At 37.9% G+C, this 18,351-nt stretch overlaps 1 protein-coding gene across 1 annotated transcript; it reads left to right on the top strand.

Moving 5' to 3' along the window:
• The first annotated feature begins 3,174 nt into the window (after positions 1-3,174).
• On the top strand, positions 3,175-12,990 carry LOC140946993 (uncharacterized). The gene is made up of 4 exons (XM_073396107.1): positions 3,175-4,212; positions 5,855-5,917; positions 6,663-6,752; positions 12,872-12,990. Exons 1-4 carry the CDS (start codon positions 3,175-3,177, stop codon positions 12,923-12,925), a joined length of 1,245 nt encoding a protein of 414 aa, XP_073252208.1. The 3' UTR covers positions 12,926-12,990.
• The last annotated feature ends 5,361 nt before the right edge of the window (positions 12,991-18,351 follow it).

The following is an 18,351-nucleotide window of genomic DNA, read 5'->3' as shown; positions in this document are numbered from 1 at the left end:
AATGTAGCTTAAGATCGCTAGCCCTTACTAGGAAGCTCTAAAAACGAGTCCCCCTTGTCTTATTCTATTTTTTATCGACCTTTTCAAGCATTTATTATTTCCTTTCTTTTTCAGTTTTTGATGTTGTTGTTTTTTTATTTTTATTTCGCTTATTTTTTTTCTGTTTTTCATGGTTTTGCTGTTTTTTAATAACTAAGTTTGCTAGCTTATAGCCAGAAAGCTTTATGCCAGCATCGGCGTAAGAATGATGATAGTAAGGTCATTTCTATTGTTCTCGTAGCGCATGGCATCAACGCGTAACCTTTGGACCCAAAGTCTTCTCCTTCCTCTTTTTTTAAGCCAAACATTTTAGAATGATGGTAAGATCATTTCTATTGTTCTCGTACGTACGGTAAACAAGCAAAACAAGCTTTCTCTAAATCTTAAAAAGGCAATAGAACAATAGAAACAATAGAGATGATGATGAGGAGGAGGAGGTGAGAAACAATAAAATTGAGGAGGAGGAGTCAACAATGGAATTTCATGGCCTGCAAACCTATATGAATGCGAAACGTTCGACCTTTTTTCAGTATACATTCTGTTCCTGTGGAGTTGACATGAATTGGTTCTGTACCTTTTGCGACAAATCTTTTAATAGAAAAGAGAATATGCAAAAGGCACTTGATTTTCAAACTTCGTAATATCCTCACCCTATTTCTTACATGTCCTATGCGTTTACAAAAGTGTCAGCGGTTTCTTTTCGAGCATCCTTTTACCTGACTGGTTACCGGATTAACTGGGTCGGTTAAGACAGCCTGGGTTCGATCTCTATTACAACAAACATCAGAATCCATTTACCTTCACCCGGAGAGGATCGTTTGGTATTATTCACAGTAGCAACCCGCATAAACGGAAATGCTAGTGGTCATACTATACATTGAATTTGTCAAGGGTACCGTATTAATTCGATTGACCGCCCTGGGCGCTTATTAAATTTTTGGACCTTGATAGTGGGCGCTTATTCGAGGTGGGCGCTTATTCGAGGCTGGGCGCTTATTAAATTTTCACCATTCTCAGCAAGTGAAGTATGTTTATTTTGCAACAAAACAATAAATGGTAGCAACAAAAAGCGAAGAAGTAACAAAGCAAGGTTTCTGTAAAATACTCTGAAGAAAACTCCGTCTTCGGGAGGGTCTCTTATTATCTTTTATTAGAGTTTGTGTGGGAGGAAGTGGGGTGGGGGTAGGCGCTTATTCGAGGCTGGGCGCTTATTAACTGTTTCTGCCTTTAGGATGGGCGCTTATTCGAGGTGGGCGCTAATTTGAGGTTGGGCGCTTATTCGAATAAATACGGTATTCCTGCGGCTTTGGAACAAGATTGCTATTTTGATGTGACCAAACAGAACTTAATCGTATTTGACGATCAGATGATTGACGCTAGAAAAGAAAAACGAATTGTGAACTTCTTTTCTCGTGGATCTCATCATCGCAATCTAAGCATGATTTATATCGCACAGAATCTCTTTTGTCAGGGGAAAGGTAGCCGAAGTATAAGCTTAAAGCGTCACTACTTGGTGCTATTCAAGAACCCTCGAGACAAATTGCAAATTTTGACTCTAGCCAAGCAAATGTATCCCGGGCAAACTGATTTCTTTTTAGACCAATACGAAGAGGCTGCGTCAGACCCTTTGGTTACCGCTAATTGATCTGAAGACCACCACACAAGATAAATGTCGACTACAAACAAATGTCCTACTCAGTGAAGAAGTCTTCAACCAAACGGGATTTCATGACAACATTCCTCCAGAGTTTCTGAAATAACTAAAGCAGCAAACTATTTCACCTTTTCCGCTTCTTCCAGCTATGCAAAAGATACAGGGCAATACGGATGATGTGCCGTCTCGAATCGAACTTCGAGACGATGAAAAAGCTAAGCGGTACCTTCAATTGCAAAACAGATATCTTGCTTGCAAAGAACAATCAACTTCAAGAACACAACCGGGAGAGATAAACAGCGCTGTCCCAGAATTGCCAAGCACAGTACTTCCTACTCCCCTTAACCCCTTCAACGCAACACCTGATTTAAATCAGGCTGCTATCTTACAAAAACTTGAAAAAGAAAGCTCCACCCCACCACCACCCTTAAATCCTGCTTTCCTGACCCCTCCTGCCGCAGTGGAAACCCCAACACTAGCCACGGTGCGAGACAACAGGAAATCCCGGAGCAACGAGGGAGCCAGGTTTATGACAACGCTTCAATATTTACTCAAATTTGCGCCTATGCTAGACAACTTTAAAGGTTTTCAATGGACACGAAATTCGGAGATTTTAATTAGTACACTGATCAATTGCAGCACTGAAGTTTTTTAAAGAAAAGCTCTCGACGAATGTTGGTTTAATTTCTGTCTTCGTGAAAGTAGCCTTTGAAATCACAAAAAGAGCTCAGCATTGCGTCTTACCCTGATTTACATGTATTCGTGTTTTTCGAAATCGCACAAGTCTACTTGTGTTTAGCCTGATTGAGTGTATGAGGGTCATTTACAAAATGAATGAGTGATAAAAAGTTTTCGGAAACATCCAAAAAGTAGCAAAATTGTCTGCACTAAGTGCAGTCTCCAGTTCATGCATAATTTATGTCCTTTTGTAGAAATTCGAATATATCTCGAAATTCCTCTGATAGATTTTTGGGAAACTTTGCACAACAAAAGTCAAGCACCTAATGTATAGGTAACGTCCCAAAGTATAGGCAACGTCCCAAAGTATAGGTAACGTCAAGCATTTCTAAAAAAAAATTGCCGACAAGAGCTGCAATTTGATTTAGAGCTACAACTATTGTGACGTCATTGTCTCGTGATATTTATTCCGATCGTCCAAAAAAATAATATCATAAAAAAGTTTAGTCTATTTCTAGTACATGTGTTATAATGGCTTTACAATAAAGATAAATTAGTTTAAGTCTAAGAAATTCAAAGATGGAATGTGTTCCAGTCCTACAAAAATACTGGGTCGAGCCACCTTAAACATACGGTTACATCTGTGTGAACAGATTGGAGTTCAGTTCATAATTGTTTGAAATTTGCATACTACATGAAACCTTGTCTCCGGCGATCACATTAATTGTATAGTTCAATCAAAACTCGAGCCACAAATTTCTTTTCAACCAGTATCGACGCCGTCGATAATTTATTGTCAAAAAATGGAGCTTGAAGTTGAAGACTTAGAACTGAGGAACCTAAACCAAAGAGCCGATTCACAAAGTTACAAAATTCCGGACGAATCCAAGGTAAACGTAAATGCAGCAGACAGCACGGATGATAATCCACACTTCAACGTGTTATTGTTGAATTTTCGTCGCACTTTAAAAATAATGAGAGTCACTGGAACGTGCTACGGCAATATTGAGCTGGGTGGAAATTCTGAAGGAAACAGGTCAAGTTTGTGGTCTCGGTTTTACTGTGTAATAGTGCTACTGGGTCAGTGGGGTCTTGCAGTGCAAGCATTAACAAGTCTTTTCATCGAAGGGACATCTGAAATGACAAACTTTTATCTGCTACTTATCTACAGCATATTTTATCTACAATGCGCAGTGGTCGCAACAATCAGCGTATCGAGATTTTCAAAAAGGCAAAATGAATCACATTTTACACAACTTACAGGAAACCTTAAGACGAATGCTGTCGCTTTCGATGGTCTTAAAATAGCATCAATGACGAGAGTATTGCTTTCGGCATATTTATTTTCGTTACTTAACACTATTGCCCTTTCACTGATAGATTTCTACGGAAATGTGTCAATAGCAAGGTACAGACCATGGAATGGCTCATTTCTTTGCCGATTTTTAAATTTATTTTTCGGATTTTTCGCCAGCTGCTCATGGTCTTTTCCGTTTGTGCTATTTTGCGCAACATGCGAGCCTTTAGCTGAAATGTTCAACGCCCTGAAGAAGAAAGCGGCATCGGAAAACAGTCTGTTTCTTCCCATTAGCTCTTTGAGAAAGGAACACCAAAAACTATGTGAAATAGTCGCTTTGGCAGATGAAGTATTTGCACCTTTACTTCTGGCAACATTAATTTCGGACATACCTCTAATTAGCATCAACTTACATCGGCTAGTTAAATCCCCTAGCTCAAGTAGAGAAGAGATCACATTTGTCTTAACCATTTTTTATTGGTGCTTGAGCGTGGCGACAAAAGTAACTATAATTCTAAAGTATGCGGCAAAAGTAAACGAGAAGGTGGGTTTCTTTTGACTTTAAATTTATGCTATTTTATTTTAATTCATTTTTTTTTTCTGCAAAATGTACACTGTTACATGACTTATCATAAAATAAGTTGTGAGCTCCTTCGAGAAATAAGCTTTTCTCTTGACCAGTTAACAGTCGTTGATTCTGACTGGACGCCCCGCGATAGAGTGATATCTTCATTTGCACTCGAAAGCACACTGTGAAACACAACTTCGGTTATATCTCCTCAGATTTAAACAGGAAATGTAAAAATATTGGCACATTAATACTTCGACTGGAAAATTCAAAACCTTTTGTTAAGTAAAAGTAAAGTGATTTGCCGTTGCAAAAATCCGCGAAAATACAAATAAAAAAATATTAATGATAATAATAATAGAGACAAAGGGGTCCTGAAATACAAAACTAAACAATTAGATGAAGTCAATCGGGGAAATAAGTAACATTTAGAAAGTTGTTCAGAGCCTGAACTACTGATGGTTTCAATGGTAACATCGAAAGTGTTTAGCCTACAAAACTAAATGTCTGATTTTTTTCAATTTCAGAGGAAAAATTGCGTTTTAAAAACAACAATAACAAGTTAAAAAGGAAAAAAAGTGACAACAACCACTTTTGAAATGAAAAAATCTTTGCAATGTTTCCTATATGTCTTTATTTACAGTCAAAGATGGCGTTCAGGGCCTTAATGGAAACGAGCTAAAGCAAATATCTTTCCTTAACAATAAGAAACATTAAATCAGCACATAATCCTCGTTGCGCATTTGGTGCCATAGAGGGACCCATATGACAAACTGCGCATGCTATTTAAAGTTACCGTTGGCTTCACTCAACTTTGCAAAAATGATTGATAACAGAGGCGTTTTGGATTTTCTTGTCTCTATTAAACAGCACTTAAAGGAGGATATAGGGAAGAACAAAATTCTGTCGTAGAAGTTTACTTGTGAAACTAGAAAATAGTTCCCCAATATTTTTTTTTTCAATTAAATCCGAGCCTAAAAAGCTGAAAATTACACATTATACGCTTAATGTCAGATTCCGAGGGAAACAGTTAGTTTTGTTTTTCCGAGAGTCCTGATGTTTCCCAAGACAAAGTCCAGAGAAACATCTGGACTCGAGGGAAAACAAATCTAATTTCCCGAGGGACATGACATTAAGTATATTGTTATATTTCTAGACTTTCACATCAAGGTACTTCAACAGCAACAAAAGAATACGTTTAAGCGGAGCCAATCAAAACAGCCGGTCGACTCGTTACTTATACGAACACAAATTTAATTCCCAAAACAACTGAATGAGTGATACAAAGTACTTTCTTCATATCATCTGCATCTTTTTTCTCCACTAGCTGCTGTTTTTCCTCTGGGATAACTTTGAAAATCGTTGCTTTTTAGCTCGAGGCTTCATATTTGTGTTGTTGTGTTCATTCACGAAAAAGAATACTGGCAGGACCCGCTACTGTATCACGATCGGGATACGGTCCATTTTAGTCAAGGCCATGTGACCAAGAATCAGCCAATGACAGTCCCTGTTTTGTTGAGTGAAGGTTTAGGAATATAACAATATCAATTGTTTCATTTCTTAAATATCTTTTCTTTTTTTTTTTTTCTTTTCTTTTTTTCCTTTTTTTTTTTTGCAGATTCATAACTTCTATGGTACATTGCAACAGTTAAGTGTACCGGACTTAAAAGAACACTTGGAGGTAAGGCGCTTCGTTTTTTTAAGAATGCAAACTTCTTTTAACGAAGCAGTACTTTAACGATACACATGTAGCCGCAGTTAAGTAGGAAATACTGCGGCAACATGGCATTTGTTTGTTTGTTTTTGTAACCCGGACATCTATACAAACAATCTTACAGTATCTGTTTAAACATCACATTAATTAATACAGAGCTGAGAAACGGAGGGTTTGAGGAAGCATTTCTTTTCCGCAAGAAATACATGAAATAATGAATATCTAATATAACGGAGATATTGCTTTACATTCAATTGCCGCAGTACAGTTACTCAACAGGTTTCCTCTTAAAAGCAGCCATCTACCGATCTGCTAAGTGTTATTCCAGAGTACTATACAATTAGTTAGCACTTTTGAATCCAGGAAGAAATGAAGAATTTGTGAAAGCGCGAAATCACTTCAAGATTATAATTTAGCCAGACATATATCTGTGTGATTTTGCTAAATGGTGCCCGCTAAGTAGCATCGCCCGTGTTCAAGCCAGTGTAACCGGAAAAAAAACAGGGCACTTGCTGTCTTGCTATGTGGCAGCAGAGAGTGCAGGCCCAGAACTATTCATGGGTGGATGGCTGACTTGTTTTGTGTGAAAACTAGGGGGGTAGGGAGGGGAGATTTTGTCACTTTGATCAGAGTTTCATGTCAGAAAGCAGTGCAAAAGTCAGAGAATTTTTCCTGTAGGCTAGCCTGATGGTAGTACCCTTTTGATTTTTAGCTGTTGCAATTTCTAATGCATCTTCGTGGAGATCCAATAGGATTGTCTGTGGGCGGATTAGCTGTAATAGATAAGAACTTTGGACTCTCGGTAAGCCGATTTTCCTTTTATTTACATATTTTATTTAACAGCTGTTCAGGGAAATACGCGAGTACTTCCAGTGTTGTGCATGACGTATGAAGTTAATGCCTCGTTCATGTCTGTTTGTTATTAATGGACAGGCCTAAGTTGGGAAAAAATAACTTAAAGACCCACTTTGACTGACCTACAGACAGGAAAATCTGTCTATTACGATTTTGCTACATTTTGCTGTTAATTTTAACAAATATTGTGGCCTTCTAAAGAATCTTGAGAAAGGTTTAAGAGTGTGTCCATGAGAAAACCAGGCAGAACCAGGCAGGGGGTGATAATGCCCAAATCACCGATTTCGCTCAAACTTGGCACAAATGTTAGGTATCAGGAGTTAGCTTATGTGACAGAATGTCAGGTCAAAATATTAAATTCCCTGGGAGATCCGGGCTCCCCCTGTAAAAATCGCCATTTTGCCCGTTTTTGCATCATTAATTAGCTAACTTTACGATGCCAGTGCAACAAACAGAAAAGCCACCTGGAACTTAAATGCACTGAGAGATAATCTGACATCATAAGACTTTAAGCACAATAAACTGTTTAAAGTCGCCGATTCGATTTCCCCCCTCTTAGCCCCCTTAAGTTGGGTCATCATTTCCAAGTTTTGAGTAAGACGTAAAATTAGGGTATCTTATTCCCAAATATCTCTGATGAGCAACCGCTTATCTTTATATCTTTTGCATGAGTAGTTAAAGTTAAAGCCATCACTTAAGTTGAGAAAAAGATCATCAAAAGTTTGGGCAATTCACTTTCTTCCATGTGTTGACATAAACTGTTCATGTGACTGAACGACTTTTGCATATTTCATCAAAATTCAGGCCCTCACAATATTCGTGTGTTTGCCTTTGAATGAGAAGAAATCGAACAAAAAAAAACATCAGACAATGATTTAACATTAATAAGGGGAAAATCATAAAAATTGTTGTGCAAGAAACGCTAACGATGATTTTTGATAGCTTAATATACGCGATCTTTTCAAGTAAAAACAACATACAAAGATTTAATTCACAGTTCTACTTGCTTTAACAATTTCGCCCTAAAAACAATATAAACGATCAATAAAATCCATATACGTATCTCTTAGATGTCTCAACTGCTAGTTTGTTCCCGCTTTGATTTGTTCTTCATGCCACCTTCGATGTCCAGTTCAGCGTAGTTCAGCGTCGTGACTCGCTGTACGACTAAGATTCCTTAGCCATCAGTTTACACACCAAAATCCAAATCAAGTTGTTTTAGGACAAAACAATACGAAAGGTAGAAAGCAGATTCTTAACCCATTGAAAGAATTATTTCTGCCACTGTTGTAGCTCAATTCACATGTTGCAAACGTCCGACATATTTGACATTAAATGGAGCCCGCATTTTTAAGCAGCGGTTGCCACCATACGGAAACATCGTATCGGGAGTCAGGAACCCGGAGCCAGGAGCCAGAGTTCAGTGAACAAAATGACTTTTCGACATTCTCTGAGATTATTTTATTGCTATTGTATGCTGATAAATAATTTAGAATTCCAAATCTAATGCCAACTTTACTCAGACCATGATTATAAATGATCCCATGTCTTCTCAAACTCGGAGATAGAAGTCGTTTTGTCTTCGTGTTTTGGAAAGAACTATTTTTTCTATTTTAGTTGCGCGTGAAATAGCAGCGAAGTGAAGCCGGATGTTGGTGCAGACCAGTTCAAAGAGACAAATAAAGCGTGAGACACGTCCAGATTGGCTTGCGACAAGAATTCCATTTTTTTTTTCATACTGGAGTCCTTTCTCCCCGGGGGAGTGTCCAAATTGCGTACAAATGCCCTACCCTGCTGGCACCAGATTTGACTGTCATAAACAGTGAATTTTTTTTTTATCTCGCACGGTCTTTTGGGGGTCTTATAAAGCGTAACTGTGGCACTAATGTTCCCAAGTAGAATTCAAAATACACCACACCTTCACATTGAGTTAGATATTTTTCTCAAACAACCACTTCTATATGTTTAACACCCTTCCCACATTCCCTCCGAGAGATACTTCAACTGTAATACTTCGATTTCAAATTTCTCACCCTACCCAGGTAAGGTCGATTTTCTCGTCCTAGACATCGATCTCGGAAGGGCCTTTTTGCGTACTCTTGGGCACCAAAACCAGTTTAGTGCCCAGCCGTGTGCCGTGCTGAGGCAGGCAGATGTTGAATTATGGACATACACAACAATTAAGTTACAGACATTTGATGTTCCGGTCCGTGGGTGGTCGGAAGACACCCAGTAAATAATGCCCATGGGGTTGCCCAAGGAAAATTTGGGTTTTACGAGAGTCGAACTGCAGGAGGTCTTTAACGAGGCAAAGTGCGGACACATCTACTTTTTGGAGTGAATGTACTGCATGCAATTTTTAAGTTACAATATACTATAGATAAACCTAATTTGTTTCTAAAGTTCCTCTCATACTCCGAGTAGCTTAAGAAATACAGGGAACGCAGAGATCAGAACATTGCATCATGGAAAATTCTCAATCTGACTGTCATCGTAAAAAGTGGTCGCGGTCGCTTACGGGATGTGGATGTGTTCGTTTACAGGAGGTTCCAACTACAAGCACTTTGACTTGATAATATATTTGGTGTGTTGAATAAGTGATCGCTTTTTGGGAAGTGGTCAATTAAGTTGGGTGGTCGCACGTAGGTTCGACTGTGCCTCGTTAAGCGAAAATGTGTTAAAATGTAAGAGAAATCCTAAAATTGTAATACAGTGGAATCTCTCGTGCGAGGGCGCCCTCGGGATGAGAAAAAGGTGTCCTTTACTGGATCTGGCCGCTTACAAGAATGAATCTCATATGCAGCATAGTTATGCAAGTGGAATTCAGCCACTTTAAAAGTGGTGTAAAGGTTAGATAGCCGCTTACGGAAGCTCCTCCCTGCTACAAATTAACACTGGTAATAGCAAAAAAATGTTTTTTAGTGTATGGTTACGCTGATGTTCTTGCCTTGTTGTAATTTAGGTAAAAGCATACAATTCAGTTTGTATTTTCAAGTGTAACCGGACGAGTATATGTGAAAAAACGGCAACTCTGAAACGGATATATAAGAATGATTCATAACAGTAACAAACAGCCATATGACTGTGGACATGATATGAAAAAAAAAACAACATTCAGAGGCGGATAAGATTTCTTTCGAGTGTCTGCTTAGGAGAGGTTTAAATCAAAGCTAACATCTAATTCGCTGGTAAACCCTTTAAGTGTCCGCGGCCGCCTACGGGAATATAAAAATCCAGAGTTTGTGTGGGAGTTGAAACAGGATTTTGTCATGGCGGTCGTAAGTTTGTCGTAAGTAGAGCTATTCGCTTTATACGAGAGTGTCCGTTAAGAGAACTTAATGTACTGTATGAATCCGCAAATGACAGCTTAAATGAGAAGTGAATATAGTGTATTAGTCTGTGTTCAAGAAACTGTTCTTTTACATCTTCCTTATAGCCAAAGAAGTCTAGCCGTCTTTTTTTGCAATGTATTAGTGCCCCCTTTTGGGTCTTTTGTATTCCTCAGAAGTTTTTCCTCAACACGTTTATAAACGGTTATTATTATATTTTTGTAGTCAATAATATACCCAGGTACAGATACCAACCTGTATAGTTGTAAGACTACGAGGATTAAAATACAAGTAAGTGAGTAATTATACCCAGTGGCAAGTCATTAATTGTCTAAAAATTGCACGGAACGGTCTGACTACAAAAAGGGCTATTATGGACCATTATTATCATGGTAATTAATGTCAACATCGAATAAACTCAAAATTTCAAGTAACACGACTTTCACAGCCTATTTTCAACACACCTGTTATAACAGGATATTGGCGCGTACAAACAATAGATAGCGTATTCCGCATTCCGGAGTCCGGTAGTCCGGCGTCACAGATTCCATCTTTTTGGCAGAGTCTAAAGTTAAAGATGGAGGGTGTTCGAGCAGGTGGTTGTTTTCTGTAGATATAGACGGATTGTCAGTGATCCTTCTTGTCCTTTGAGAATGATTTTGTTCTTTCTGACTACAACTTATTTCAAAGACTTCGAATGTTCGGTGAAAAGCCGACACTTTTAATTCTGCAATGTTTCAAGATGTTTCGATTTCATTACCTCGTCACGCCACAAAGGACCAGACGAAACTGGGGTAGCAAATCTGGACTAAAGCACCTGAGAGACGTGTATGTAACAACCTTGTTGGGTCTTGTTTCACCTACAAGTTGAACCGATCGAAGTTTTGAACTAACTCTTTTGCTCCTTGTGTTTACTCAAGCGTTCCATAAAATATCTATCCAAACGTCCATAAATAACACAGAAAACATGCCTCAGGTGACACATTCTAATAATTCCGCTATTAGTATCGATAATGACGCATCTGATTCGTGACTTCTCGCCAACTTTGTGCTATTTTTGTTTAAAAAAACGAATGTTACGTTTCTTCCAATTTTGGTCAAATGACAAATAAGCGTCAAGTCAAATGTACATAATACGTCATTATTGATAAAGTATGAGATTCCCCAAATATTTTATGATTGATTTGATAACCTTAAAGATGTCTTTCAAAGAATATGTGAGAATTAAGTACATAGGTTGTTGCTCGTGGGAGATGTTAGCCACTAAAATACCTTAAATTTAGGGTTTGGTCAAAACAGTGAGAAGATGTCCTTACTTTAGGCTAAATAATAGGAAGAGATCGAATTAGAGAGTAAAAATAAATTACTGAGCATTAAGTTTGATAAACATAGAAGATGATAAAGTTGATTAGATTTGAAGTTGTCTTTTCTTCTTGTTGAACAGCCAAACCAAAGTCAGCTAATTAATTATGCAAAAATGAGTAGATTTTGTCGTTTTTAGGAGGGGGTTCCCTGTAAATCCCAGGGAATTCAATATTGCGACCTTATTTTTTTGTCGAGGTTAATATCTCACCACACCCATCAATTGTACCAAGTTTGAGCGAAATCAGTGATTTGAACATTATCACCTCCTGCCTGGTTCTCTCATGGACACACTCTTAAATAGTGTCTAGTGATTTTCACAGCTATTTTCATACCGATTAAACCATTTGCTCAACATGGACCAGATTCATTTACACTTTACCTGTTATGCAGTTGTTCTTCTTTTTTTTTTAGCGTTTACATGCAAAAATCCCGTGCTTAGAATACACTCTATCTTACTTTTAGACTTGCCTACAATTGAGCTCAAATTTTTTCATGAGCGCGAAGCGCAAGCGGTTGATTTTTTATGTTTTCTGCGGCAAAAGCGAGCGAGAGAGCGGGAGCTCGACTTGTTTCCCCTGCAAAAAATCGCATCAAGTGACGTCATTTTGGCGCCGACTATTTGCGTCCCTGTCGCGTGTGTTGTCGCGTAGGTGTGTCGTCGCGAGCTGTCAAAGTATGTCAAAACAAGTCCGAACCATGAATCCTAATTTGGATCAAAACAGTTCGAGTCACGTTACATGTGGCGTGATCGGGTTTGATTAACGGCGCATCAGTAAAACCGTTCGTGATTGGGTAAAACCTAGAGGAGGAAAATTCCTCCCGTAAATTTTTGGCGCGCTGCAGGTGATAAAAGTCCTCCGTGCAGGGGCTAACTACCGGAACCGGAAATGAGAAGCGAAGGACTTTGAGAAAGTCTATCTTACTCTGAAAGTTGAGATCAGTTCCTTGCCCCGGACGTGAGAGATCTGGGTTCGAGATTAGTTTCATTATTGATCTCACAGCCTTTAAAGCTACTAAGTAATTACATAATACCAAATTTCAAATTCAGCTTTGGAAAAAAATGCACAAAAAATATAAATGAATGAACGAACCAATCAATTTATAAGTATTTTAAAGGTGAGAAAATAACATGACATAAGTCGCGTATTTTGCTTGAAAATCATCATTTTTTGTTACACTTTGCAAATCTTTTTTTTTTTTTTACCCTATTATTAAGCTTAATAATGCTCTTCAGGCCTCAGTATGTTTGGCCATAAAGATTTGGTTCTTGAGCTAATAGCTTTTAAAGCGACGGAGGCGCTTGAACTAACTTCAAGGCTTTCTTTCACTTTTAAAACAATTCACCTTTCCTATTTTCTCTCTCTTTTTCTAGGTCGTTGGAGTTGTTATTTCCTACTTCACAGTGTTAATATCTCTACCAGTTTAACGTATTCTATTCTGATACATGCAAGTCCCGTAAGATGACGGTAACATGAAAAATATAACCCATAAATTTGTAGTATACTTTTTCTTCTTCTACCAGCAGTGAAAAGGAAGTGGGATTTGATAAACTTGCGGTTTACTAGAAATATCGTTTTACAGATATGACTACACACAGAAACTCTCGAAATCATACTCTTACAACTGTAGTTGTAAGTATATGATCTATTAATCTATGCGCATTTGATGTGTATGTTAATTTTCGCGATATCAATAATTAATAAATATTTATTATCACTCTTACTGCCACCCACGAACAATGGATGGAAGTCAGTTTCACCGACAAAAGTAAAGGATCTGTAAATCCTTTTTGTTCATGTTGGCATTGATAGCATAACGGCACAGTACGAAACGATGACTCCAGTAATCTGAAAACAAATGACAAAATAAATAATAACCACCACGCGCTGACAACAACAATATTAAGTACTTAAAGCCCCTTCCGCAGGATTAGCTCTGCCAAGAAGTATTATTTTAGTAGTTATATAAGTATTACAATGATAATGACAATGATAGTAAATTATTATAAATAAATTACTTCTATGCATACATATTTTAAAATTGTCTTTTTTAACATTTTTACTCTTGCTTTTGATCACTTTTTAACAAGAGTTAAGACGGAATCCATAAGAAAATTGAGTAATTTTACTTTTCAGTGGACAAAAACCTTGTACCAGAATAATTTAATTAAAGCATAGTTGCATTCTTTTTTTTATCCTTTTCAAGGGCTGTAGATGTAATTAGTTATATGTAATAACACAAGAAAATTTCTTACGAAAGCCCGAGGAAACAAGTTTCAAAAGCTTCAAATTTCCCAAAATGAAATCTTACGCTTGAAATTATACCAGTGTTTTCACTATTCCCGAGAAATTAAAATCTATGTTTTCGGACTCCCCTCTTTAGAAATTGTCTTTCGTGTTATTACAGATAACTATCTATATATCTACCTGCAAACATTTTGTAACTCCTCTCAACTTCCCCTCTTCTAGCTTACTGTATTGTTTGCTTATGCCGTTTTTTTTTTCCCGTGTTTCTTTTTTTGTGGTTGGGAATTGGTGTAAAAGAGGCTGTAGACAGAATCTCGCACATTTCTTTCTAACCCCCCCCCCCTCCATCTTTTTTTTTGTTTGATTGTTTCTTTGTTTGTTTTGTGTCCCGGCTACCCACAATTGTCTGTCTAACATAAGTGACACTTAGTTTAAATCAGTGCGCGCCTAAAGCTGGTTTCGGTGTCGTTTAGCAGATTACATTTCGTTTTTGGTCACCTTGAGAAAAGTTTCCCGGAGAGCGCCATGCAAAGCTCTGAGTTGTGTCAAAGTTAATACGATTCGCTGAGTCTACTTTGTCCAATATCTTATTGTATTCTCGTTTCATTTAGCTAAACGGATCAATCACTCTAACCGGGCTAAAAAGGAAAGGTACGATATTGTTCGCTTTTCTAAGGTGATCACTAAAGGTTTGGCCTCGGGAACAGGCTTTTAGAAGTCAAATGAATTAGGCGAGAGCAAGAGAGGATAAAGGGGACAGAGAAGGCATCCCCCATACACCCCCTTTTCCATAGTTTATTCGTCTCGAGTTATTTTTAGAATCGGGATAAAGTTACCTCGCGCACTGCGTGGATGTTTCGTGGAGGTTTCGCATGACTAAACGCCGTGCAAAACATGTCGGGCGAAAGACAATGAAAGCGTAATATTGAAGCGGAATGAGTCGGCGCTCACCTAGGAAAAGGGAATCGCTGGAATCTTTGACAACCCGTGAAATCAGTTTAACTCGAAGTTGTCGTAACCTCAGTGCTTTAATAAAAATGAGAAATTTCGCCGGTCTATTGAAACCGGTCGTTTGTACAATAAAGCAGGTAGGACGCCAAGTGTTATTTTTGTTGAATAACAATAGACTAATAAAAGAATAAATATCAAACCAGAAATTGTTTTCTTCAACCTGTAAATTATAAATGATCCTGAGAGAATATTCAGTGTATTAAGGATTTCCCTGCTGTACTGTTAGCTCTATACAAGAGAGGAAGGGTGATTCTTTTTTAATTTCCATTTCGCTGACACCGCTTTAGTAGAAATCTCTTTTTAGTCGTTTTTGTCGACAAAACGAATAGCAATATCGCTCTCCCCGTCTTCCGCCATTTTTTTCAGCGTCAATTCGTGAAGGACGCGTGGCTCTGAGCGTGGGTCATCAACGCGGAACACATTCGCGCTATGTGGTTGGCTGTTGTCTAATCACCCTTGGGATCTGTGGTCTTAAAAATAACTCGAGACGAATTACCTATGGAATAGGGTGTGTATGGGGGATGCCTTCTCTGTTCCCTTTATCCTCTCTTGGAGAGGGCAAAATTGCTGTTTTACAGGGAAAGTCAACACATACTCACGCCAATGTGCAATGAAAGAATACGTTCAAAGTTTGTTTACTTACAGAGGTAGGAAATTGAACATCAAACTGTACGCAGCTGTATTAGTCGATCCGTAATTTCGCGCTTACAGACGGAACTAGCAGCTATTGTAAAGGAGGACTTCATTCACTTCTTACAAGCTGCAGTGGTTTAACATGTGTTTTCTGGACTTTTTCATGAACAAGAAACGCTGCAGTAACAACGTGGCTGCATTTGCAAAGTTGTCGCATGTAACATGTACGTACAGCGACCGATGGAAATATGTCAGTGGCAGCTGTAAATTTGGAGAAAGGTTTCTTTGCCGTAGCCACATATTGGCGTTAATATGTGTCGATTTGTGAAGTCAGGTGCTTTGAAGAAGGTTATGGCATCGATATTAACGAATGATTTGTGCAAATGTTGGAAAAAAATCAGTGCGAAACTCTGACATCTTTCATGTCTTTTTCTATGGGTTAACGGGTATAATAAACCATAGGTTTTTGACCAATCAGATCGTACGTACTATCTTAGTTATTTTGTAAAGTAAGATATGGCAAGAAGTGGCCTTTTGATACGAACCGTGAAACAAAGGGATTTGGTTACCACAGCAAGCCCTCCAACTGAAAAACCCTTAGGTTCGCAGTTAAGGTAAAAGATGAACGGCAATAACTAAGAAGAAATCAGAATAGTCTTTAGTAATTCTAACGAGAGGGAACAAGTGGTTATTTCTAAGTTAATTTATATCAATTTTTTTTTTTTTTTTTTTTATCTGTTGTCTATATTTTTGTTAAAACTCAATCCAGATGGCGCTTAGCCTGCATCCTCTCTTCATCGTTCTCGTCCCAAGTTTTCCAAATGAACTCATAAGGGAATACTTGTAAGCGCCCTCTTAAAGTACAATTTGTCATGTAGCTAGTTCAACTTTTTTTGCTTTTTGGTTTTGTTTTTGTTTTGTTGTTTTTTTTTTGTTTCTGTTTTTGTTTGTTTGTTTGTTTCTTTTTTAACTTAAAGGCTAAGATCACAATTGGAAGTACGCTTTTCGGAAAAAAAAAAACACTCTTCAATTAGTTATTACGGGAAAAACCTCTTAATCAATTCATTTCTGTAAAGTGCGCGAGCGCGGGATTACCAGGTAACGGAATACGCACTGGCAGATGGCTCTAAGAAAGGCACCAGGAAGCTACAGAAAAAAAAAAAAACAAAACAAATAAAACAACAAAACACAAAGGCACCTTCACTTGGTCTTCGTCAGAGACAGCGGCTCCTTCCAAAATGCTTTGAACACTGTGGATCTGAAAATGTAACAAATTACTCATGGGATTGTCGCCCCTTCTTTATGAGCAAGGGTTTAGTTTACCGTAGGCCATTGCTTTGGAAACTAAAGTATTGTCAAGTGGCATCGATCTTTCTTTGGTCGTATAACACAGTGGAGGCTCATTTACTTCGAATTTTATTATAATTATTTTGGTTGAATGGTTATACGTACTTCAAATAATGATGATGATGATGATGATGATAATAAATGGGATATCACAAAAGAAAACGTAATCATGACCTTTGGCCATTGATAAATGCGAGGAGAACAAGACTTTCTAAAAAGACAGTGACAACTCTTTTGCTTTCTTTTCATAAACTTTGGTTGTTTTTGTTTCACTCTTGTGTCTAAACAAAATGATTACACTATATATCACTAAATGTAATACTAGCTTGACTTCTCTAAAGGAAAACTTGAATCTTCTAATCTATTACAGCATTTATACAAATTAAACAAAGAAAAATTACAGGAAGCAGTACGTAACCTATAACTTTACATACCTTTCCGTTAACTCTTGCTCCAAGAAACAAGAAAATAGCGATGTTCCCAGCGGACTGCATGATTAATATTACACAGCCAAGGGTAAGATATTCAGAGCCACTACTTTCTTGCGAGGGGTTCAGTTGGACAGCAACGAAAAAAGTAAAACAAATGAAAGGGATTTGAAGGGACAGCGTCACAAAGAGAAGAGGTGAAAACACTTTGCTGGCGTGTTCAACCACATCACATAATCGATGATGTTCGTCTTTCAAAGCCCGAATGTCCAAAGCGCCAAGTTTTCTTGTTGTTCTTTGATAAAAATCATCAAAAAGTCGTTCAAGTATCAAGCACGTCATGCAATATAAAGGGATGGGAAACAACAATACTGCATAGACTAAAACCAACGTGAATGAATAAAGTATGGTAATGCTGTAACCATTCCAATCATTCCAAGGTTTGTTACTCCCTAAATAGAGCTGAGGCAAAAAGTGGGTTGATGTGACAACTAAGATAGTTGCTGTGATCCAAATAAAGACTGCAGCAGCTACAGTTTTGCGAGAGGTAGATTTCAATGTTTTCAATTCAGCATTGCATTCAATTAATTTTCGAATAAACGTTTCAAAACGCGACTGTCTAATTTGACTTATTGGTAGTACAAACAAGCAAATTGTTCCATTGAGCGCTGCCAAAAGGTACCCTACTAAGCTTCCCAACAACCTGAAGAAGATTGTGATATCAGTGAAACCTTCTAAACCTAACGAAATAAGCAGCAAGCCAACGGTTAACCAAACTGTTCCCAACACTGAACAACAAAAGAGAAGCCAAATGGATACCCGCCTCTTTTGAAAGGACAACGTCGATGGCAGTCGAGTTAGTGAGATTTCTCCAAAGTACATTCCAAAAAGCCTCAAAGCTCTCAATATGGGGCTGTAAATATCTTCGTACACCTTTAGCTGTTCGTTCCTTCCGTGATAAGTGCTTTGGGAAGCGTCTGGTAAGTTTTCAATGACGGTACTATGATCTAAGGAAAATGGCTGCAAAGTATATGTTTCGCGAATGTGGGAAATATCTGGTACATGAACGTGGGTTTCCGAAGGATGTACTTGAGAATGCATCTCCACATTTGAACAAAACCTATAAGTCATCAAACTATATTTGTTGTGTTAGCTTATTAATAATTAAAGATAGCAATTTCAATTAC

The sequence above is a fragment of the Porites lutea genome, chromosome 1, assembly GCF_958299795.1.
Source record: "Porites lutea chromosome 1, jaPorLute2.1, whole genome shotgun sequence".
Taxonomy (NCBI): Eukaryota; Metazoa; Cnidaria; class Anthozoa; order Scleractinia; family Poritidae; genus Porites; species Porites lutea.
Note: the sequence above shows the minus strand (reverse complement) of the source record. Positions and strands in the feature narration are given on the sequence as shown.

Bases quoted from the DNA above. Each gene is read 5' to 3' on its own strand.
- LOC140946993 (XM_073396107.1), top strand. From the start codon at position 3,175: ATGGAGCTTGAAGTTGAAGACTTAGAACTGAGGAACCTAAACCAAAGA. The intron at 4,213-5,854 runs GTGGGTTTCTTT...TTTTTTTTGCAG, and splicing joins CGGCAAAAGTAAACGAGAAG to ATTCATAACTTCTATGGTAC. The intron at 5,918-6,662 runs GTAAGGCGCTTC...TTTGATTTTTAG, and splicing joins ACTTAAAAGAACACTTGGAG to CTGTTGCAATTTCTAATGCA.